Genomic DNA, 24,577 nt, shown 5'->3' with positions numbered 1-24,577 from the left:
ACAATTCATGTGCTTTTGTAGGGCCCTAATAGGCCTCATCTCTTTTTGAATTTGCTTAATGAAGACTATTGTAGTAGTATGCCCATATTGTATTTATATAAAGTATTTTCTCAAACAAACACTTTTCTTGAACATGGATGGCCATTGAAACCGATCCCTATACTTTTGAATGGCCCTTGTAGGCCTCATCGCTCTTTGAATTTTCTTCATGTGGACTATTGCAATAGTAACACCCATAGTTGCATTAATATAAATACTTTTCTTAAACACGGACGATGTTGAAAATTTGCATGGTTGAGAATAGAGACTTGTTTATTATAGAGATGGTACATTGTAGGGAGAGAGAGAGAGAGAGAGAGAGAGAGAGAGAGAGAGAGGGAGATTTTAACCTCGGTTTTTTCGCATTCCCATCATCATCATTCATGCCAAATGGTGCGTATGAGCTATCAAACTCACACACAATTGGTGCATCATAAGGTGACTCAGAGAGAGGAAGAGACTTAAAGACAAGATTTTTTAAAACCTTGTAGGAGTAGTGTTGAACCCAAACCAAAGGAAAAAAAACCCAACCAAAGCCTGGAGTAGCCAATAGAGACCCAAAAAAAGAATGACAAGAGGTGATGGTTGCCAGACTTGGCAAAGCTAGAAGTAGTGCAAACTCAAACCTCAACACTGAGTGCCATACCCAAACAACAAATAAGGGCAACGCAAGGACGGCGATAGGACAAAATCTAAGGAACTCACACTAGATGACAAAACTAGTAAGGAGTGCACAATCTACTCCAACACTAAGAGAGCAACATAATGTCTAGTTACTGTCATATCAATGAATCGGAACCAATACCATCCATTCAAATTTCACCCCCGTATTAACATCAAAGAAACCCCTAAATGTACCATAGAGGGTTGAAGAGAAGATCTCCACCCAGGATTAGATCCTAGATCAGGTTTTGCTAGCAAGAATGTTTAAGATCTAACTAGTCAAATATTCGAAGGGCAAGAAGGCAATTTGTCTTCTTATGTTCTTGTAGAACCAAAACCATCCCCAATGGGGTATGTACATGAACCCAAGGACATTACAAGACTCACATGCTTCTTGTCCACTAAAATCAACCATTGCTACATTGCTATGTAATAGTTCAAAATTATGGAGAGATCTTTTGGACTTGCTGAATGATAAGTTGTATGCAACATGATGTGGATAAGATAGACCACAATGTTTCCTCACAAATGAACATAGTGATGGCATGAATAATTGGTTGATGGTACAACATCACAACCATTTGGAATTTTGAAAGATTTCAATATCAAAACTTTTGGTTTTTCTTATCAAGTACCCTTTGTAGTAATGAATTTCCATCAACCAAACTCATCTAACATCATCTTGGGTAGACCCTTCATGCAAATTGTGTGATTAGTCCATTACTAGTGGTTTGATAACATTTATTTAAGGAAAGGAGACAAAATTATTAGAGTGGACTTAGAATTATGGAAGGCCCATCCCATGAATGGAAATTTATTTAGTGCTAAATCTCACACCAACAATAGGTCAACATTAATAAATGTGTTCAAATCATATAACAAAGAGGACAATAGGAAGGATCCTAAAGATTCTTGGTGTGATCCATTATGCGAGCTAGTAGACTCACTAAATTGGATGCATACGCTAGCCATAATAGATCCACCAACTACTAAGGGAACTCAAATTATGCACCTTGACAATGATCAACCTAGACTCCATTACACGTTTTTACAGCATAAGAGTGGTAGTACCTAATGAAAGTGAACATGAAACAATTGATAACTCCATTTTTACCAAGAGCCAATTATTACTCCATCTCTAATTTGGATAGAGCTAAAATCAACAGATCCAACATACCAGATACAAGCCATGGTAGATAGTTGCAATGGCACAACCTCATCTCTTGGGAGACATTAAAACCTCTCAGCTAGGTGCTCCTTGAAGTATGTGATTCTAAAATTCAATCCATAGGAGATACGTCAATTAATGTTGTTGGTTCTTTAATGATGAATGTTTCCATGGCACCTTGTGCCTTGAAAGTTTTCTATAACTCTTGCAAGTACCTTAGCAACAATAGGTAGCAGTGCTTGATAGAAGGTCAATCCAAGCTTGCAATTGCCAAAGTCATTGGCATGAAAGGACAAAATCTTGAAGACCAAGGGTAGAATTTCTATAGTATTTTTCTGTGAAGAACCAAATGATCAAGATGTACCAATCATTAGCAAACAACATTCAAGCATTGGGATCAACTTCTACTCCCCCCTTTCTCTACAAGAACCTCACCAACAAAGAAGACAAAGAAGAAGAGCAACCAAGCATATGTGGTTCTGAAAGGATCTACTAGAGACCCAAGAATGATGAATCATATATTTGGATTTGAAATAAACCTCAATATCGAAAGACACCCCATCACATAAACAACAAACCTTGATATCGAAAAACATGCTGATTAACAAGAAATGTACATTACTGTTGAGTGCCCATAACAATACTCAAGGTCTAGGGATATTACCTTGGAAACACATATATTTGTGTGCCCAAGATACTATGTGTAACATGTACAACTTGATCATCTTCAAGCAGCAATGATGATGTGTTCTATAAAGCACAAAAGAAATAATGGATGCCAAGGCCCCTATGACATCATTAATAGGTGAGAAGCACCATTAATTCCACCCCTACTCTTATGCAAATTCAAGGCAAAGATTGGAAAGAAGAGCCACAAGGACCTACCTTGGCAAAGGTAGCCCCACAAATACCTGCTCACAAGGACAACAAAAAAGCATCAATATAGGATTATCACACACAAAGGAAATGATCTACCTCCTATCTAGTAGTTATGCAAGAACTTGTCTCGAAAAGAGAGAGAACAACTAAAAAACCTTTATCAACAACAAGTCTATCAAAACACCATTCAGTTTATCACATCATCTTCAAGTCAGACGGCATTTGCACAAGAACCTGTCTGCAAAAAAGAGAGATAGTAACAGATGTTGGAATTCAAAGAACGAGGAAGTACTGAGCTTATAAACTTGTAGACAAACTTCTCACATAAAATATAAAGTTCTATAACTATAAACTCAGAACTGAATACATCGAGCAAATCGAATCTTCTACTAAAGGACTCATTGACCTCCATGCATCCCTATTGGGCTTATTGTGGAGGTTTACAAAAGCAAAGAGTAGCCAAAAAGGCTCCTTGACAAATAGACAACAAGAGAAAGTCAGCACAAAGCCGAGCTACTGCATGAATTGATAGAGTTCCAACACATAGTTGGATGCAAGCCTAGAGAGAGCTACGACACACACAACTACACCTCTCACACACATATGAAGTGGTAACACAGGCCCACGAACTTATAGCTTAGTAGCTAACCTGAGGAAACCGCTTGAAGGAAGAGCTTGCCAACATTGTGGAGCACCATCTGGCCTATCAGAGATGTCGCCCCAGCACCCATGAGCTGCGAGAGGTCAGGCGACCTCCCTGAAATCCTGGAGTTGACCTTCATGGATACAAGCCTTCATCTTGAACCGTCAAAAACCCAAAAATCAAGGAGATGGCCTCCCATGCATATGAAGCCATGTCCAATTCTGCATGGGTGTCCGCCAATTGGCCTCTAGCTCACCTTAGCAACACAACACCTCCCCACACATTTTAATAATCTATGATTAATTCTAACACCCCCCATAAACTGGGTGGGGAAAAAACTAAAACTATAAAGCATAGAAAAGGCAAACCAAAAATTGTAAGCTCAGCACGAGCTTAGAATGCATAATCCTCTCCAAGTCGATTACTGGAACTTGATCTTCTTGCACCAACCCAATCACACGCTCATCTTGCTCAATATTGTCCAATCGAATACGTCTTCGAGCTACTCCCAATGCTATTCTTCTCATCATAAGCCTTTTTGTAGCATCTCTTTTCCTCATGACCCTCATGTCCACAATACTTGCAAAAGACCTTCTTGCCATTATCCTTGACCTTCTCTTTTCCCTTTATTGCATAGGTAGGCTCTCCTGTACTTGCGATATTGACTTCTACTCTCCTCTCTTCATTTCAAAGCATAGCAACAATCACTCTGTTGAGGATTAGTTCAGTGTATGCCAATCGTGCCCCTATATAGAGGATAGACACAATCCATGTTGCTACATTATGGGCATTCTACAACCTATCTTGTGGGCATTTTGAATAATGTCAATAAAGAGCGTGCTTAACAGCGACAAATCCATCATGTTCCCCCTTACCATAGTTGGACCCAAATAAGTTCCACATCACACTTAGACCAGTAAGGGATTTAAGCCTTGTAATAAAAAATAATCCATTTGCTAATTTAAACTGAGAGATAGAACCATCCAAGACCACACCCAATGCTGTTTTAATTTTTTCTATTATTTGGGATTGTCTTTGGTTTAGTGCAATAGAAAAGCATGTTGGACAAATAAGGAGTCATGTTCCCATCGATTCAAAATGTAGAAAAGTTCTGTGCATTGCACTTCCTAAAACTTCTTGGAGTCTATTGGTACACCAGTATCAGTCATAGAACCAGGCACATGGCTATAGATGATATGCACCAAAATTGTTATCTGCTTGTAGTTCCACTTGTCTGCAATCTATATTTCTGTTTTCATCTTGTTCTTGAAAGGAGTAGTTTTTAGCAAAATTCAGGGTGTGCCTTGCCAATTTCCCCAAGTACCAACATTTTGACTTCTTTGTTGATGATTGTTGATGATGAAAGTATTTATAATGATTATATATCCCCACCTTTTCCTAGTAATGGGTCGATGCATAAATCATTGACAATCATTGACTAGCCAAGTTTATGTGCTTGTTAACAGCAAGTTTATTCACTGATACAATTGAAGACTGAGTATTAAGAGTAGCATTGAATGATTCAATTGAGCATTGAAAGTAGCATTGAATGATTCAATTATCTTCTTTATGATAAAATTGATAGAATTATTCATTGGTAAAACCTTGGATTAATTGATATACTGCTTGTTGATTGGAATCTTGCTTCCCTTAATGTTGCACAAACTATGTCGGTTTGCATATAAAAGCTAATGCTTGACTTGAAAAGTAGATGATTGATAAATCTTTAAATAGCACTAGACTTGTCTTTAGATTTTCTCTCAATCAATTTGGTATGCCTATATGATTGTCAAATATTGTTGATGTTGACTTGCGTTTGATCAAATGTGCGACTTTGTGAAAAAAAAGACTTGCCTTAGTAGAAATACCATTGATGAAACTATGGTGCTGCCATTTGATTGTCAAAATATCTTGAAATGCCAATTGAATCGAATAAGTTGTTGGAGCTGATGCCCAAAAACTTGTTAAATTGAACTTGAAGTGAGATAGAGATCCTTGTTGATGAAGGTCTTATGGTTTGATGTAGAAATTCTTGAATTGATGATTTTCTTGTCCCAATGTTGATGATCTCTTATGAAATTCTATCCTGTATGTAATACTTTTCCAAAGTTGCCTAAAAATCTTCAATGTTATTATATAAGTGTTGCCTTTAATGCTTGAACATTTTGCACCCAATTTTGATGAATGCAAGGGGCTAGTATGGGAAGATATGGAGAAGATTGAAGTTTTGAGGAGGGTGCTTATCAACTCTTGTTGTCTCGGTAAGAATGTATATTCCCCCCACCCCCCTTCCCACACACACATCACTTTGTTTCATCTTTCATCTTCCTGATTGTCTAGGTGATTCTTAAATCACTACTTTTGCTGCAAAAACAATAGCTGTTGGCATGATTTATATAATTTTGGTTTCATTTTGTTAACAAATCAAGCAAAGATTGATGTTGATGGCTATCTTACCCTAGATCATCTACAATGTTCTGCCATATTGTTGGTATGGTTGGAAACAACAAATAGATCATCTACTTGGATGAATACCAAGTGCAATTGGATGTAAAAAATGATATTTTTGCTTTACAAACCTATTTGTAAAGTCTATTTTTTGGTCATCTTTGGTTATTCTTTCTTTCTCACACTATGTAGGGAACATTTAATTCAAAATCAAAGACACTTTTTTCCATTTCTAGAAGTTTATGCTTCCTTATTTATGTTAAGCTATCAAACACATTGCAGAGGTTGGATCTCTCTCTCTCTCTCTCAAACACACACATTTTTTTTTTTTTTTTTGGTGAAATCTTTGATTGATTATATTACATGAGTAGCAACCTCAAAACAAGGTGCTACAATTACATCAACTGAAAATTTCACTATATGCCAAAAAGACCTCAAAGTCCATAGTGCCCAGTAGGGAACCCAAACGAAGAAAAGATGAAACTCCGGTCTGGATCTCTCTCAAACACACACACAGAGACAGACGCGCACGTACACGCACATACACACACACACACACACAAAATCTTGACCAAGTGGATTTGACACACAGATTAGGTGTAAGACAGTGTGTCTTTCGTCTAGTTTAGCTAGTAAAGATCTATATAACATAAGTGAGCTAGTTCTGACACTCAGTGATTCGCCCTCGCCTAAAAACCACCATAAAGAAATTACCAGCTGGATAAGTAAAACTTCTCTCAAGTTTTAACCTCACTTGGGATTGCACACTTTATTATACCTTGTGTCAGTAATAGTAAAAGTATCTCAGACAATCATCTAGGCATATGTAGTATTTTACGTTCTCTAAATACACAAACGAACAAAAGAGACGGTGCCAAACCACTTTAATTCATGGGGAAGAGAACGAATGGCAGCCCTCTACGTTAGCCTTTGGGCCCAAGACATGAGGTCACTTATTTATATTCTTGAACTATGATGGCTTTCTCCACTACTTCCGTTAGGAACCCTTAGTGTGGCCATTCCCTCTACTCCCATTGAGCACTGCTCCTCCTGATCCCCCTCCCCCACCTCCTTTTCTCAAGGAAACCCCCTTGCCTTAGCAATTCCCCCTCTCTCCCGCCCACACACGCACACACACACGCGCGCGATTTTGTTTGGTGAAATCACAGAAACACGCATGCACACTCACGCGCGCAACACAGACCCATTGAGGAGATATGTGCTAGTTGTGATTGGAGCTGTCTTTCGACAGAAATGAAAACACACATGCGCAAGCACACAGATGTTCACACATGCACATGTACATAGCCGAACAACACAAATTTATCTACACTTACAGTTGCATGTGTGTACATGCAGACACCCGGAAGCATGCTTGTGTGGACACAATGAAAATGTCCTTAATTGTTTTGGATTAATGGTGAAAACAGTGCTCTATCTTAAAGTCGCCACCTGTGAATATATTTCCAAAAGAATACTGGACTGCAGAAAGAAGAGCACCTTCACACATATATAACTGAATTTTATATTTGTTCTGAAGGCTTCTGAAGAATATGTCTGTATGTGCTACATTGAGGCTAGTGTCTGAACTCGGAACCTTCCAGCATACTCAAGCCCATGAATGATTGTGTGGATGACAGCATAATAGGCATAATGTTAATGATGAGCTAGTTTCTACATTAGAATATGTTTTAGAACCACCATGGCAGCCTGCTGTAAGGGTACTTAAGTGGGCTTTTGCTTCAAGTGAGCATGTGCTAATGTCCAGCATGTAGACCCCTGATAGGGCGATAGCAAGCTCTGGTAAAGACCCCAGCATAATTTCTCGAAATAATCCATTCCTCCTTTGGCTTGGTTGTTGCTCAAGTACAAGATGGTGGCAAGAGCAACCATTGAATCTACTCTTATGGCATTTGGCTTGATCCAACAGCCTTCCATAAAGAAATCATCATTAAACGGCTAGGAGAGAGCTTCATGTACAGATTTACAAGAGCCACGCCTTATTCTCATCAGGATGGATAAGCGCATGCTCTCCAAAAAAAGGCAAGGCCTGTTTTCAACAATTCACAACAAATAGATTGAGGCGTTCAATGGCTATTTCCAGGGGTTACAAACTGTTTTTTTAAAACCAATTACCATGAGAAAAGTTGCATTGTTCCTATGTCACAAACACACAATCTGAGCATGGAAGCTTTGCAATTGAGAATATGATATCATGAACCACTAAAAGAAGTATCAGTAGATGGAATGCATAATGATTAACCTAAACGAAGTAATCGTGGAACCTAGAAACTACAATTTGAGAATGGAAGCTTGTGCAGTTAATAATCATTCAAATATGGGTCCTACGATGCACAATATGAGTATAGAAAGCTTATGCAATTAAGAAGCTAATAAATATCATCAACAAATAGAAGGAGCATCTCCAGATGGACTACCTGGGACGTCAATAAAATCCTTTTGCCCAAAGCCGCCTTTCACTCAATGGTAACCAACGATATGGCATTGGTGCAGGGACTGTCACACCAGTTCTGAGTTCTTCCTTGTGTTCAGAATCTACCATAGACTGTAGCTTCTGGACTGCTTCATCGATACATTTGTCAGAAACTCCTTCAGCATGTGGATAATCACCACAATAAATGTCAGGTAGGAGTCCTCCTCTGAATGATATCAAAGAAAACAAAACAAGGAAAACAATCAATTCCCTAGCTCCTCTAGCAGCTGCAGCAACACCTCTACGTCTTACCTCTGCATTTCAAAAAGTGGAATCAACCCACTGAAACAGAATTAAACATGTATAGGAAGACTCAATTAAGCAAAGAAAAACAGGGATTCTACTGGATTGAGACAATTTTTTATTTAAACGAGATCTTCCAGCTCGCCTTGCAAAAAAAAGCTTTAGAAGGACATAGCAGCAATATGAAACCTAAAATATCATCAACACTTTGGCTCATCATCTTACTTGCCCACAGACTGCACTAGGAACACATAAAAGAAAAAGAATGACAAATGTTTTAAAAACTTCTGCAAAAGGAGCTTTTCTTTTATCTAATGCTCGGACAGAGTACTATTTTTTGGGCTGTGAGCAATGATATAAAGCACTGTGTAGCCTTGAATTATCAGAAAGGAAATTTCATTTGGAATCACTCAGCTATATGTATTGTATTCAAGGCTACACACCATTGCCCAAGGAATAAAGATATACATATGTGCTAGCATTGAACATCATGGCCTATGAGAGAAGTTTGTTTTGCAAAATTATTAAAGTATGTTTCTCTCTCTCTTTGGCCTCTTTATCGATGATTTGGAAGAGAGGATGAGAAAACACAGCAAGAAAGACGTCCGGATGCAGGTTATGCTTTGCTACTGGTTATCTACACAGATGATGTGGTATTCTTTGTACGAAGAGCAAAGAGAACTTGCAGCACATTCGGTACTTCGCAGACACTCAGGAATGCAGGTCCATATTGACAAGACAAAAGTGATGGTGATGGGGACCTGTAACAAGCATATTGATATCACCTTTGAAGGGGACAACTACAAATGGAATGCATGTGTGGAGAGGAGAATTCTGGGAGGTTTGAAAGCCCTGTACAGCTTTCAAAGTAAATGTAGGAAGGCACATATGTGGAACTAGGAAATGATGAAGTTTCTATACACTATGCTTGTACAGACAGTCATCCTTTACGGATGTCCAGCTTGCGCACCCGGGCTGTCTAGAAATTACCAGGAAAGAATAGAAACTTTACATAAGTATTTCCTATTAGGGGAGTTAGGAGTTAAGCCACAGACACCCTACCACATCCTACTGGTTGAGACAGGTATGATACCTCTAGAAGGGGAGGCATTATGTCAGTTTATGGCATACCTCAACGAAATTGAGAAGACGGACATCAATAGGATACCACTCAAGGCAATGGAGGCTACACGAGTCATGGGATGGCACAAAGAGGGAATGAAATGGATGGAATTATGGGATATAACAGCAGCTGATATCCCAGAAGATCTATGTGAAATTAGGGAGATAGTGACGCAGAAAATTCTACAGAAACTATGGCAAAACCCGCACACAAAAATGCAATTCTAGAAACAGGAAATTAACTCAATGGAAAGCTATGGAATTCAGATATACCTCGAGGAAAGCGTATCAATGTTCAGAAGGCATCTTATCTGCAAAATTAAACCAGTTCACATGATCTAGAGGAGGAGAGAGGCAGGTGGGCAAGACCCAAGATCTCTAGAGAAGAAAGGACCTACAAAATTTGCCCCACAGGGGAGGTTGAAAATCAGCATCATGTACTCTTGAGATGAAGAACCTACGCACATATCAGAAAACGTTATGGGGACAGCAGGAATAGTTTTAAAAATCTGTTGGAGTAGCAAAAAGCTAGGAAGCTACTTAAAAGAAGTTTTGGACCACCACAAACAATGTACTAGGACTAGCACACAAGCTAGCCCAACAAGTACTCACTAACATAGCAAGTTGGTAGTATTTTCTATCACTCGTTGTAAGGTATCACTGTTAGTTAATAGTGATCACTAGTCCCATAGATCCTAAAGGGTCTCGAGTGGACTCTAATACAATCATACCATATCATATCATCTCTCTCTCTCTCTCTCTATATATATATATATATATATATATCTCAAGCTGCTTAAGTTTTGGACCACCACAACAAGGTACTAGGACTGGCATACAAGCTAGCCCAACAAGTACTCTACTAACATAGCAAGTTTGTAATATTTTCTATCACTTGTTTGTAAGGGATCACTATTAGTTAATAGTGATCGCCAGTTCCATAGATCCTGAAGAGTCTCAAGAAGACTCTAATATAATCATATCATGTCATCTCTCTCTCTCTCTCTCTCTCTCTCTCTCTCTCTCTCTCTCTAGCATCTCTACCCCTCGTCTCACGACACTGCCCACACCAACGATCACTCACATCACCTACCATGATATACACTTTGTCCAAAGTCAGTCACTCAAATATTCCGCACACCTACACACATTGCTCACATATAGAGAACCGTGCCGCTCAGACCACTCGTTCACTTCACGAGGCTTCCCTCCATGCCTTTCCCTACACCAACCACTCCACTCACCCTCCGTCCCTTGGTTCTGTGCCCTGCAATAGCTGGTATGATGGTGAATGCAAGGCTCTTCGCTGCCGCCCACTCAGATTCAAGACCAAGCATAGCCTTCCGAGTAAACCAAAGGCGATGCATATATACTGTTGACTGATACGCCGGAAGAAGGCTTCTGTCCATTGAAATGAGGAGTTAATAAACAATTTAGCAACAAATCCTCACTGGATGCACCCTTCACTGACACAGAGTTCAAGTCTGGACTCTTGGCCCTTTGCAAGGGCAAGGTTGCCCTAGTTCAAATGGACTTTCTCCCTTCTTTACTGCTTTTTGGGATATGATTGGGGATCACATTACCTCAGCCCTGCAAGGCGTTTGGGATTCGCGTGAGATGCCTGGCTTACATACTGATGGTCTCATTCATCTCATCCCAAAGGTAGGTTGCAGAAATTTAGTGTCCCAGTTGAGGCCTATCATTTTCTTAGGAACCTGTTACAAAATCCTCGCCAAAGCAAGAAGCCTACGTTTGTAGCCTATATTTCTAGATCTTATTCATGATACGCAGACTAGTTTTGTGCATGGCAGAAGCAATTTTGACAATATCTTCTCATTCTGGGAAGCTTCAGAGTGGGCTGTGCCGAGTGACTAGAGGTTGGCAATTCTAGTCTTGGAATTTGAGAAAGCTTATGACAAAGATTGGGGATTTTTGGAGGGCTCTCTTCTTCGTTTTGGTTTTATAGATGCATGAATAAGAGGGGTTTCCTCCTTGTACAAATCAGCTCACAGCAAGTTCTTATTGGCGGAGTAAGGGGAGAGAGTTTTTAGATCTCCAGATCAGTCCGCTGCCAGGGATGCCCCCTTCCTCTTTTTGTTTGTGTTGAAGCTATGAGTATCTACATTAGATCTCGAGCTGATATTTTTGGGCTGAGACTCCCATTGAGACAGAAAGAGGAGCTTTTGAATAGTGAGTTAGCATCTGATATTGCTGTTTTTTTGGATGACATCTTTCAGAACAAACTTGGGTTTATTATGCACTACGGCGGGGGCACACATCAATTGGCACAAATACAATGGCTTTTGGATCAGAAACAAGGACACTCCAAATTGGGGGAATGACATCCGATTCACTTGGATTCAGAGGGGTGTTCTTGCCAGGATTTGGGATTCAAGGTGAGTTTGGGCATCTCCCTAACATAACAGTTTGCTCCGGTGTTGGAGAGCATAAGGAGAAAGCTTCTTTTTTCGGGCTCTGACAAGCTTGACCTTGCCTCAAGAGTAGTGGTAGTCAACCAAGTCTTCTTGGCCACAGCTTGGTTTGTTTTCTCTTACTGGTGCCATTCTAGGGGTTGTATCACTCAGCTTAAGAGACCTATAAGGAATTTTATATGGAGTGGTCTTGATGGCACAAAAGATGTTACAGCCAAGGTGGCTTGAGAAGAGACCTTGATTCTCCCCACTTGGAAGGGGGGTCTTGATATAATAGATCAAAATTTACAATGCAGGGCCTTGCTTTACAAGATGGTTGTGAGGGGACTTATGCCTGGGCAGGAGCCATGGAAGGAATTTTTTATTTGCAGCATACAATATTGCACACCTTCGTCAAGAGGAGACTAGATGGATAGTACCAGATGGATTTTTACTTCAGCCCATCTCAGATTTCCTTCTTCCCCTCTGATGGTTGCTATCGTGAAAGCTTGGGCCAGCTTCAGGGGTATTCTTCAGAGAATTCCCCTTCCTCTCACGAAGAGATCGATAGGCAGCCCGTCATGTGGAATGATAGTATTTTGGATGAGCATGGAGACCACTTGGTGCTTCTCACTACATGCAGTGGTCCAATTGCGAGAGGGGACTGCCTCCATTGTGGGATCCTGAGATCAATGCAGCCTTGCCAGTGGATTGGGTGGAGACAAATGACATGCCTATTACTCATTCCACTTGGATGGACGCGTTCACGAGTACGGGTATTCCACTTCAGGTTATTGCAGTTCGAGATGCACGTGAGGATGCCCAGTTTTTTATGTGCATTCAGGAGGTAGGCTGTCTAGATCCATGGGATGACATCTTGCTAGAGAGAGAATTTTAGCTTGTCAAGATTGTGGGGTATGTGTGGAGTTTGGTTCAGACTTACAGTGGTACGTAGATCCTGACCCTCTTCTCATTTCACCTAGGATCATGGAGGTTATGGCTTTATGAGTTGTCCCCATAAAGTTCTTGCAGTGGGACCCAAGAGAGTGGGAGTGGATTGACGAAGGATACCGAGAGAAGAGCCTCCCCTTCTTTCATTATACTGTCAGTAATGCTACCAGGAGATTTTGGCTCATCTGTAGAGGTTGGAGGCCTTCGAAAGCTCCTAATTGGGATAGTTTTCATGTTTCTGCTGATCTGCAGAAAAATGTTTAGAGGAGACTCTGGAAATCCCATAGGAATAGAAACATCACACTCTTCTTTTGGCTTTCTATTCATGGTGGGATTGCATTGAGCCTATGGAGATCCAAGGTTCGAGGACCGAACCTACCTGTCCTCCTTGCCTCTCTACTGTGGAGACAATTCAGCATTGCTTATGGGATTGCAAACAAGTGAGGATTATTTGGAAGGGATTTGTTAGGATTTTCAGCTCTTTTGCTCTACCCCGCTTCTTATGACTTGGGGCTCCGTTGCTTGGCTTTCTCTTTCAGGGCCTCATGTCTTTTTTAAGAGACAGGACCCATCTTGGACCCTAGCGATCAGACGACACTGGTCGAGTTGTGTTCTCTTGATGATGCTCCTCAAAGCCCACCTCATTGAACCAATAGCTTGGAATGCACATTAGAACGGTGCACATGGAGGATAACAAATTGTGTCAATTGATGTGATCTAACCTGGTCCTCAATACCATCTAGAGACACTAGGAGATGTCCATGGAGGTACATGTGACAGAGTTAAGATAGCACCAAAGAGTCAAAGGATGGCACAGTCCGAAAATCACCAAAGTCTTTAAGAGACACGACGGCGGTTCGCAGGTCCACCTTACAAACATTGGCCAGTATTTGGACAGATATTATACAAACCTTGGTCGCCATTTGGGGGAGCATGTAGGGTTCTTCACGGGCAACCTCTACGAAGAGGATTATTTTCTTCAAGAGTGGAGCAGCTGCCCTCTCTCAGCTGCCCTCTTTTCTCGCAGCCCCCACCACAAGGTTGAGCAAGGGGACAAGCAATGTTTTGTGCTTTGAAGATAATTTTATACTCTAATTTGAAATTTAAGGTTTTTTTTTCCTTTCATGAAATAGACTTCTATTAAGCATGAAGGAAAACCATGTGAGCAAGCTTGAAGCGAAAATACATCATGCTGGGCATGAGAAAAAAACACTCTAGAGGAGTAAATAAAAACTCAAAATGAGCTGGGAAGAAACCAAGGTTGAGGCTGAAAATGCCGCCTCAACCCTATTGTAGTCTCTGAGAAAAAAGGGGAGCCCCTCCATTCTGTAAGGAATATAACCCCCCCTGGCAGAGGCTGCCCAGGAGGACCCCTGCATGCTGGCCCAATTGGCCATCAAAGTGTGAATGGTATCAGCCCAAATACTGGCCAGGGTGTGAGAAGGGTGGACTTGTAATCCATCTATGGCCTCTATGCATCTAGCCCTCCAAATCTACCAAGCCGTAATACTAGCAAGTATCTCCCAAGCAGAATCCACATCAGCGTGTACTAGTCTATAGCGAGAGATAGGTACATCCTCCAAAGAGCAAGGCTCGACAAGCCGTCATCAAATGGAGATGGCCCAGGAAGCATCCTGCCACTCATAGAAGATTTGAGGTCCTAACAAAGAGAGCCAAGCCACTGATCCCCAAGTCATAAAGGAACCAGAGGGAACAAAAAGATTGAGGAATCTAGAGCCCCTATCCATATGACTCTCGCATGCCTACAGCCCCATAAGCAATGATGAACCAACTCCTCCGTAGATGAGCACCTAGGACAAGTGGAGTCTACCCCAAACCTGGACCTCCACCTATTCATGCAATCCCTCCATGAATAGAAAGCCAAAAAAATAAAGTGATCTTTCTATTTATTCGGGATTTGCAAAGGCTCCTCCAAAAGACTCTGTAAATCAGCAGAAACCTGATAACTCAACAGGGAGACTCTTCTCTTGGTTCCCTGCAACAATCCATTCCCACTCTCTAGGGTCCTACTTAAGATACTTTATGGGGACTCCTCCATAGAGCCACAACCTTAATGAATCCGAGAAACAAAGACGAGGGCTCATATCTATATGCCAAGCAAAGTCCTTTCCCTGCTCCACATAGCCTATGATCCTGACAAGATGAAAAGGCATGTCGAAAAGAATATCGTCTGAAGAAATAGACAGCTTGCCACACTTGACTGCACATCAAAGACCAAGGCATCCTCCTGTGCTCCCAAAAAAGCAATGATCTCAAGAGGAATACATGTCCTTGAAAAAGCCCCCATCCACTATGAACAAACTACAAGCCTGTTATCTGTATCTACCCAATCATGGGGTAAGGCCGCATTTATCTGAAGTATCCTCTCTGCACTTCCTCTGAGCTGACAATTGTTGTTGAAGATCTTCTAGAAGCCTTTTGAAGGCTTTCCAAGAACCTACTGAGGCGGCATGACCTCTCTCCCACCTAGACCACTGCATATAATAACACAAACCAAGCTGCCTACCATGCTCATTAATTATATTGTCATTCCATATGATGGCTGTCTGTCAATATCTTCAAGAGAGGAGGGAGGAACTCTCCAAAGGGTATTCCCAAAAGCTGGCCCAAGCTTTCAGAATAGCAACCATAAGCGGGGAGGAAGGAGATCTAAGATGGGCTGAAGTGAAAATCCATCCAGTCTCTGCCAGAGGAGGAGCTGCATGTCTGAATGCAATGAATTAAAAAATATATATATGGCTCATTCCTAGGCATAAAACCTCTAACCACAAACTTGCAAAGCAAGGCCTTATATTGCAAATCTAGGTCTCTGATGTTGAGAACCCACTCTTGCATGGGAAGGATCAAGCTCTCCCATGCCACCCTTGCAATAGTATCTGATGTGCCATCTAGCCCACTCCATAAAAAATTCCTTATAGGCCTTATGAGCTGAATGATGCAATTCCTGGAGCTACACCAACAAGAGCAAACATACCAAGCCGTGGCCAGCAAAACTTGGTTAACAACCACCACCCTGGATGTAAGGTCCAACTTGGTTGAACTCCAGAAAAGGAGTTTCCTCCTAATGCTCTCCAACACCAGAGCAAACTACTGCAAAGAAGAGATACCCATACCAACCTGGCATTCTAGGTATCTAGCTGACACACCCCTCTGAGTCCAAGTGAAGCCCAAATCACCCCCCCAGTCCAGAGTGTCATCGTCACTGATCCAAAAGCCATTAGAGTTGTTCCAATTAATGTGAGCACCTGCTGCTACAATACAAAACAACGGTCTTGAAAGAAGTGAGAGTCTGAGGGGAGGCCTCCAAGAAAATAGCAGTGTCATCTGCTCGACGAGATCCTCCTCCTATCTGAATGGTAGTCTCAGCCCAAGAATGTCAGCTCAAGATTAAAGAAAAATGCTCATAGCCTCAGCCACAAATAAGGAAAAGAAAAGGGGCAAGAGGGCATCCCTAACGGACTGATCTGGAAATCTGAACTGTCTCCCCTGACCCCTCTGATAAGCACCTGGATGCGGGCTGATATGTACAAGGCTGAAACCCCTCTGATCCATGCATCTGAAAATCCAAAATGATGAAGGGTGCCCTCCAAGAAATCCCAATCTACCCTATCGTAGGCTCTTTCAAAGTCCACAAGTAGAATGGCTAGCTTTTGTCCACTCTACATGGCATTCAGAAGCTTCCCAAAAAGTGAATATATTATTAAAAATGATTCTGCCATGAACATATCCCATCTGCGTATCATGAATAAGATCAGGAAGTATGGGATGCAAAGGCAAGCTGATTGCTTTCACCAGGATTTTATACCAAGTGCCCAATAAAGTGATAGGTCTCCACTGTGACACTAAATTTCTACACCTCCCTTTTGGGATTAGATGTATGAGACCTCTGTAAGTGAATCAGGCATCTCACTAGAGTCCCAAACAACCTGCAGGGCTGCAGTGATGTGATCCCCAAGCCTATCTCAAAAGGTTAGGAAAAAAGAGGGTGTGAGCCCCTTTGAACCTAGGTACTTCCCCTTATGAAGGGTAAGGAGCGCAGACTTGAACTCTATGTTGGTGAAAGGTGCATCAAGAGAGACTCTCATCTCTGGTTTCACCAAAATAGGAATACACTGCCGTATGACCTGTCTAGCATCTATCTGTGGCCTCGCTACTAGGATCTATTGAGAGAAGGGATGCATAAAATTATGTAACTATGCGCATGACCGCATCTGGATCTGACTCCAAAACTCCGTCTGAGTCGATGAGCTGAGAAACACTCTCTTCTATGCCTATGGGGCCATGAGTAGAAAGAAATGCTTATTGACTTTGCCTCCCATCAATATCCAGAAGGACTCTCGTGCATGAAATGCATACTCTACTCTCTGATCTAACAAAATATATTGATGAGCCCTTGTTGCAGCAAGGCGCTCCTAAATCCAAGCACTTATGCTCTTCCCTCTGCAAGGATGCCAACTACTGGTGAACACTAATCTCTCGTCTAAGAATCTCACCTCGCCTAGTACTAGCAACCAGATGGTAAAAGTCACTAATACCAGAGAGGGTTGCTGTCATATGTGACAGGGATCCAAGGCCCAATCATCAACATAAAACCAGTCAATCCGTGCATAGATAGGCATCTGCGGCCTCTTGTTCGACCAAGAAAATAGGAGGGGCTGTTATAGAGTGTGAAAGGCATCATCAAACCAAACATCTCTGCCACTGAAACTTAAAAGGAAGGCATCCTAAGCTACCCTCTCCAAAGAATGGATGCCACCCTCCTTGCCCCCTGTTTTATCTTAAAGTAACCCTGCCATGTTGGAGTCCCCTCCAATGACCCAAGAATCTGCTATGGGGGCCTAGAAGAGCAACTCCTTTTAGAATAGGTCATGATCCCCTCTATTAATGGGGACGTAGAGGTTGAAGAGTTCAACCTTACGTCCTCCAATCAAAAGAAGAATCCACTAGGCTCTAGAGGGAAGGATAACTCCATGTACAACAACCAAGGGGAATAAAGAGTCCGAACTGAGATGCATGTACCTGCCCTAGTGCCCAAAGTAGGTGACCAAAATGTGTGACCTGAAAGTAGTTTACCTAACTTTGCGCAATCTCTAGCATCCAATTTGTGCTCCTGAATGAATAAGACATCAATGGAGCCATCAGTAACACCTGGATGAAGCTGATTCTAGATCAGCTATCTACGACGGCGATGAGGGCCGCCACCAAGGCCATGTATGTTCCAACTAACAATCCTCATCAACGAGAGGATGTAGCATGGAACATCTTACCTGACCTAGCAGCAGAAACAACCCCCTCATTGAGGAAAGACCTCCTGCTCAACGAGAGGATATGATCATCTGATAAATTAGGGTTCAATGTAAGGACCCTAACTCTAGAAAACATGTCCGACTTGATCTCCTCTGCAACTGTCAAGGGAAAACCAGGGAGGGGGGGTATCTCAGTGACAATACCAAATTGCTCCCCAATCACTGGGAGTAAGCGATGGTAAACCTAGGGGAGACTGGGAAATCTTGCTTGTCCTCCTCCATAGGGTCAAAGCCCAGCGTGAAATGATTAAAGCAAATCTTTCTATATCCCAGGTGCAAGTACCCGGCTTTGAGCACAGTGCTCGCAGCCTCTGCTGAATCAAAAACAACATTGAAGAGACCTCACCCTAGTAAGTGGACACCTTTAAGTCGAGGGGTGAGGTCTGGGGGTAGCACCGTGAGCATCCAGTCTCTGGTTTGTGACCTGGAAGGGTGAGGACCATAGATGCATGCAATTACTGTGGTGGAGCTTTCAAGCTCTACATCCTTCTTGAGCTGCTGCAACTCGTCTTGTGAAAATGTAACTGTTTTTGCGGCCAATGGAAGCGGATTAGGATTGGCTGAGTGGAAACCCATCGTCAATCGAGGTGAGAGGGCCGATTCAAACACAATTGAAAGTTCCATATGGCAAAAACCCTACTATGAGGAAAAACAAGAAACGAAGGGGGTAGGTTGGAGAGGAGCAAGAGAGGGAGATAGCTAAGAAGAGGGAAGGGGAGGCGGGGAAGGGAAGACGGGGATGGCTAAGGGGGGAGGAGGCAGAGAAGGGCTGAGAGGGGGCAAGGAAGGAGGCTGGGAGAGGCTGAGAGGGGGCAGGGAGGAGCTGAGGGGGGAGGAGGCGGCGGGGAGAGGCTGAGAGGGGGTAGGGGAAGGAGGCGGGGAGGGGCAGAGAGGGGGGGGGGAGGAGCTAAAGGGGAGGAGACGGGGAGGGGCTGAGAGGGGGCGAGGAGGTGCTGAGAGGGGACAAGGGTAGGAGGCAGGGGAGAGGCTGGCTAAGAGGGGTCTGAGGGAGGGAGGGTAGATGGAGGATATGGGCAGGGAGGAAGCCGGGGAGGAGAGCAGCTCGATGTCACATTTAAGTATTTTGGAGTGTATTGTCTAAATCACATCGAAATGCAAGGCTGAACTTTGCAAAGACTTGAATACAAGGTGCTGAGATGTTTACGATTGCTTCACATGCTTAGTCATAGAAAATAGTCTTGAATGCACCCATCACTAGGCTACATCAATTGCAACCCAAATTGTTAGGTTGTGATACTAACCACTAGCCACTAGTCACCATCTCCAAAAGATCATCCTCTGATAGGTGAAATGGATGTTGAATGGAAACCAAGTCGAGTGATCTTCCTCACAATTTTTTATGGTGACTCCCTAATGCCTTGAATTGAAAGCAATGGTTGCCCTCTATGAGGCAAGCAACCATGCACCACATGGGCATCCAAGGTGCTCAATCAAAGTTGAGAAAGTGCCCAAAGTCACCAAAAGGAGTGGTGTGTAAGACTTAATTGTGTTAGAGTCAATAACCCAATGCTTCCACTAGACCTATCAACCCTTTTCCAAGTTATGGTCTCCAAGATACTCTATTGCATGGAACTCGTGTAAAAGGGGGAGGGCTCTAGCTGAAGTGCTCTACCAATATCCTAAAGAACAAGGTATGGGTAGATCCATTAGAGGATGCACCAACCGACTCAAAGGAGAACACATCTTGTTGTTTTTTTGTAAGTTTTAAAATCAATCTAGAGATGAGTTACAATTGGGGTTACCCTAGGTAGGAAACTCAATAAATACCTCAAATTGGGGGAAATTCAACCCAAGCAAGAAGCTTTCTCCCTCAAACACAAAGAAACTCCCACCTCGATTGACGAATGGGTACCCATTCAGTCAATCCGTTATCGCACGCATCGGCCACGAGAACCGTTACTTTCTCAAAAGACGAGCTGCAGTAGTTGCAAAAGGATTTGGAGCATGAGTGTTCCATGACTCTCTTCGCACGCATCTATGGCTCCCACCCCTCCAAATCACAAGCTAGAGATTGGATGCTTGCGGCGCTTCCTCAGGACCTCGCTCCCCACCTTAAGGATGTACCTTTGTTGGGACGAGGTTTCTTTCAGGTGGGCTTAGATTCCCCAAACGTCATGAGAGATTTGCTACAGACTAGGTTTCTCTTTCTAGACTACAAGAGGATTTTTTTGTTTTCCTTTCAACTGGGCTTTGACCCAGTTGAAGAGGACAAGCACGGAGTTTCCATCTTCATCAGGTTCCCTCGTCTACCTTCAATTTATCACCAGGTTCTTTTAGTTATTGGCGAGAGGTTTGGTGTGGTAGCAAGCCTTCGTCGGCTGCTGAGGCGGTCACGATGGATCAGGTACCCAGGGTTAGGGTCTTTGTCAAGGACCCTAACATTTCAGATGACCACATCATGCTACAGTAACCCGATGGGTCATTCTTTTGCCAGAGATTTGAGATTGCAGGTCGTCAAGACCAATGCAAGATTTGCAGATCCTCCGGGCACTTCGCCAAAGACTGCCCAAAGAAGAAGAAGAGGCCAAAAAAGCAACCAGCTCGTACTAGGTTATGATAGAGATCAGGAGCAGGACCTATCGCTCCATAGGCACCGCCTCACACACAGGCCCCCCCTCCTCCTAGGGCTGCCTAAGTCCCTCCTACACACCGCACTACCTCTGGCTCTAGGTGTGTTCTGTTAGACCCTCTACTTCAGATCATACTTTGGCCGCTCCGGAGACTACCCCTCAGGAGCCTCGGGAGGCTACCGCCATGGAGCCTATTGTTTAGGAGCCTTCTTCCGCTCCACCATAGGATTAGGCTGTGCCTCTTTCAGCAGCCCAGGTTGTTGGCACCTCGTCCACAGCACTTCTTGATCAAGACGCAGCACAGGTGCCTCCTTCTGTTGATAGAGGGAAAGGGGTCTTATATTCTTTCCCTGCTTTGGTAGGAATCCTTCGGACCCCTTCCACAGGACTGGCCCAACGGAATTCCTTTTCCCCTCTTGAGGACCTCTCTGACCTCCCAGATGATGATTTTGTACCCTCCACTTTCGGAGAGCCAGTTATCGGCATCCCCTTTGAGAGATCCTTCTCTCTCTCACCAGTGGACTCTCCTCCTGTTGGACCTCGTGTGTATGGAAGGAGGTCAGCTCCGGTAGAGGGTTCTTTTTCCGCCACTAGGTCAGGTAAGGTATTCCAACCCGCTTCCTCCCGCCGATGAGGATAGCCAGTTGGAATATACAGGGGTTGGGCGGCATACCTCATCGCCATCGCAGACAATTGATAAGAAACCAGCTTCATCTAGGTGTGTCAAGTCGTTCCTTAGACATTCTTTTTCTACAGGAACACAAACTTGATGCCAGAGATTGTTCCAAGTCAGGTAAGCTTCTTTCAAGCCGGACTTTTTGGCTTCCTACCTTGGGAACCAGAGGAGGTACTTGCATATCACTTTCAGACTCTATCCTCCCTCTGGTCATTGGACACCGTACCATCACCCTCTCCAGGGCCCAGTGGATTTTACTTTTGATTGATGACCCTAAGGTTGGTTTCCTCAACCTCTACGCTCCGAACAACAGAGGGTACCGTGTTCTTTTTTGGAAAGAGTTTCTCTCGTGGGCCGACATTGCATATTCATGGATTATTGGAGGTGACTTCAACATGGTTGAGGCACCATCCGATAAGCAAGGGGGTAGAGAAGGTGGTATTCATTCCCTCGAGAGAGCAGCTTGGGATGCCTTCTTGTTCAGGTTCAGTGGCGGAGATGTTTGGTCAGATGATGCATTTCATATTCAGTCTCAGTCATTTTTGTTTTGGTGGTCGAACCATAGGATGCAGATGCCTATCCATGCTCGGATTGACAGATTCTATGTGGATGATTGGGCTCTTGATAGAGGGGGGACAGTTTGCATTGCATTTGGTGTTTCCACCTCTGACCATTATCCAGTAGTTTTGGCCATCTCAGAGCCCCATCTAAGAGGATCCCTGACGCCTTATACACAGATGCTTATACACAGATGATACTCTCACAGATGCAGTCTTGGAGATTTGGGTTTCTCACATGCAGGGGGGGTGGCCGCACCTTCACATGTGGCCACAGCACTTGCCAGTATCAACGACTTTTATCATTCTGTCGATAGTACTAGGCGAGGTGAGGTACTCAGGTGGGAGATCGGTATCCGCCGGCTATTGACAGCCCTGCAGAGGGAGGAGCAGAAACGACCCTCAAATGCTTGGCTCCAGGAGCGCCTTGCTGCAGCAAGGGCTTACTTGCAGACATTGCTAGATCAGAGAGCAGAGTATGCCTTCCATGCACGGGAGTCTTTTTGGATACAGATGGGAGGGAGAGTCAATAAACACTTTTTCTCTACACTTGGTCCCAGACATAGTAGAGAGAGTGTCAGGCAGCTTATTGACTTTGACGGGGTTTTGCAGTCTCATCCGGATACCAGTGGATTTTGCTTATGGTTGACCAACGTAAGGTTGGTTTCCTCAACCTCTACACTTTGAACAACAGAGGGGACCGTGTTCTTTTTTGAAGAGAGTTGCTCTCATGGGCTGACATTGCAGATTCTTGGATTATTGAAGGTGACTTCAACATGGTTGAGGCACCATCCGATAAGAAAGGGGGAAGAGAAGGTGGTATTCACTCCCTTGAGCGAGCAGCTTGGGATGCCTTCTTGTTCAGATTCTGTGGCAGAGATGTTTGGTCAGATAATGCATTTCATATTCAGTCTCAGTCAATCTTGTTTTCATGGTTGAACCGTAGGATGCAGATGCCTATCCATGCTCGGATTCACAGATTCTATGTGGATGATTGGGCTCTTGATAGAGGAAGGACAGTTTGCTTTGCACCTAGTGTATCCACCTCCGACCATTTTCTGGTAGTTTTGTCCATCTCAGAGCCCCATCTGAGAGGGCGATCTTCCAGTATTAGGATCCCCAACGCCTTATACACAAATGATACTCTCACAGAGGCAGTCTTGGAGATCTGGGTTTCTCACATGCAAGGGGGGTAGCCGCACCTTCACATGTGGCCACAGCACTTGCCAGTATCAACGACTTTTATCATTCTGTCGCTAGTACTAGGCGAGGTGAGGTACTCAGGCAGGAGATCAGTATCCACTGGCAGTTGATAGCCCTGCGGAGGGAGGAGTAGAAATGACCCTCAGATGCTTGGATCCAGGAGCGCGTTGCTGCAGCAAGGGCTCACTTGCAGACATTGCTAGTTCAGAGAGCAGAGTATGCCTTCCATGCACGGGAGTCTTTTTGGATACAGATGGGAGGGCGAGTCAATAAACACTTTTTCTCTACACTTGGTTCCAGACATAGTAGAGAGAGTGTCAGGCAGCTTATTGACTCTAACATGGTTTCGCAGTCTCATCCGGATACCATCATGCACTTAGCGACAGATTTTTATGCCTCCCTTCTTTCTGTAGACCTTGACACACAGGCTAGAGATGTGACTAGAGATGTGGTTTGGCAGCGTTCACCTGTGGTGTGTTGGTCACAGCAGAGATGATATGCTCACTTAATGCACGATTTACCAACACAGAATTCAAGACTACTCTCTCCGCCCTTCATAAGGGCAAGTGCCCTAGTTCAGATGGTCTTACTCCATCGTTTTTTATTGCCCTTTGGGATATGATAGGTCTTCATATTACTTCAGCCTTGCAGGGCATTTGGGACTCGGGTGAGATGCCTGACTCACTCACCGAGGGTCTTATATACCTTATCCCGAAAGGTGACAACGTGAATTTTGTATCCCATTGGAGACCCATCACTCTTTTGGGTACTCTATATAAAATGCTTGCCAAGGCCACATTGCAGCCCCTTCTTCCAGACCTCATCCATGATACTCAGACAGGCTTTGTGCATGGCAGGAGCATATTTGATAAGATCTTTTCCTTCTGGGATGCCTCAGAGTAGGCTATGCAGAGAGCAGGCAGAGGCTGGCAATTCTACTCTTGGACTTTGAGAAAGCCTATGACAGAGTAGATTGGGGTTTTCTTGAGAGCACTCTTCTACGATTCGGATTTTCAAAAGCATGGATTAGAGGGGTGGCCTCCCTTTACATATCAGCCCACAGCCAGGTTTTGATTGGAGGGGTAAGGGGTGACACGTTTCAGATTTCCAGATCAGTCCATCAGGGATGCCCTTTAGCCCCCTTCCTTTTTCTTTTTGTGGC

At 43.4% G+C, this 24,577-nt stretch overlaps 1 protein-coding gene across 4 annotated transcripts in view; it reads right to left on the bottom strand.

Moving 5' to 3' along the window:
* Positions 1-7,292: 7,292 nt before the first annotated feature.
* LOC147892100 (uncharacterized) overlaps positions 7,293-24,577 on the bottom strand; it is a 197,082-nt gene continuing 179,797 nt past the window's right edge. For all 4 annotated transcript variants that reach the window (XM_087388324.1, XM_087388325.1, XM_087388326.1 and 1 more), the window contains 2 exons: positions 8,279-8,500; positions 7,293-7,890 (listed from right to left, as the gene is read on the bottom strand). In XM_087388324.1, the coding sequence (XP_087244450.1) occupies positions 8,287-8,500 (214 nt within the window). In that variant the 3' untranslated portion in view covers positions 7,293-7,890; positions 8,279-8,286. The remainder of the gene's footprint in view (positions 7,891-8,278; positions 8,501-24,577) is intronic.

Source organism: Dipteris shenzhenensis, chromosome 17 (genome assembly GCF_047967505.1).
Source record: "Dipteris shenzhenensis isolate YYH24624 ecotype China chromosome 17, Dip_SZ_1.0, whole genome shotgun sequence".
Classification (NCBI taxonomy): Eukaryota; Viridiplantae; Streptophyta; class Polypodiopsida; order Gleicheniales; family Dipteridaceae; genus Dipteris; species Dipteris shenzhenensis.
Note: the sequence above shows the minus strand (reverse complement) of the source record. Positions and strands in the feature narration are given on the sequence as shown.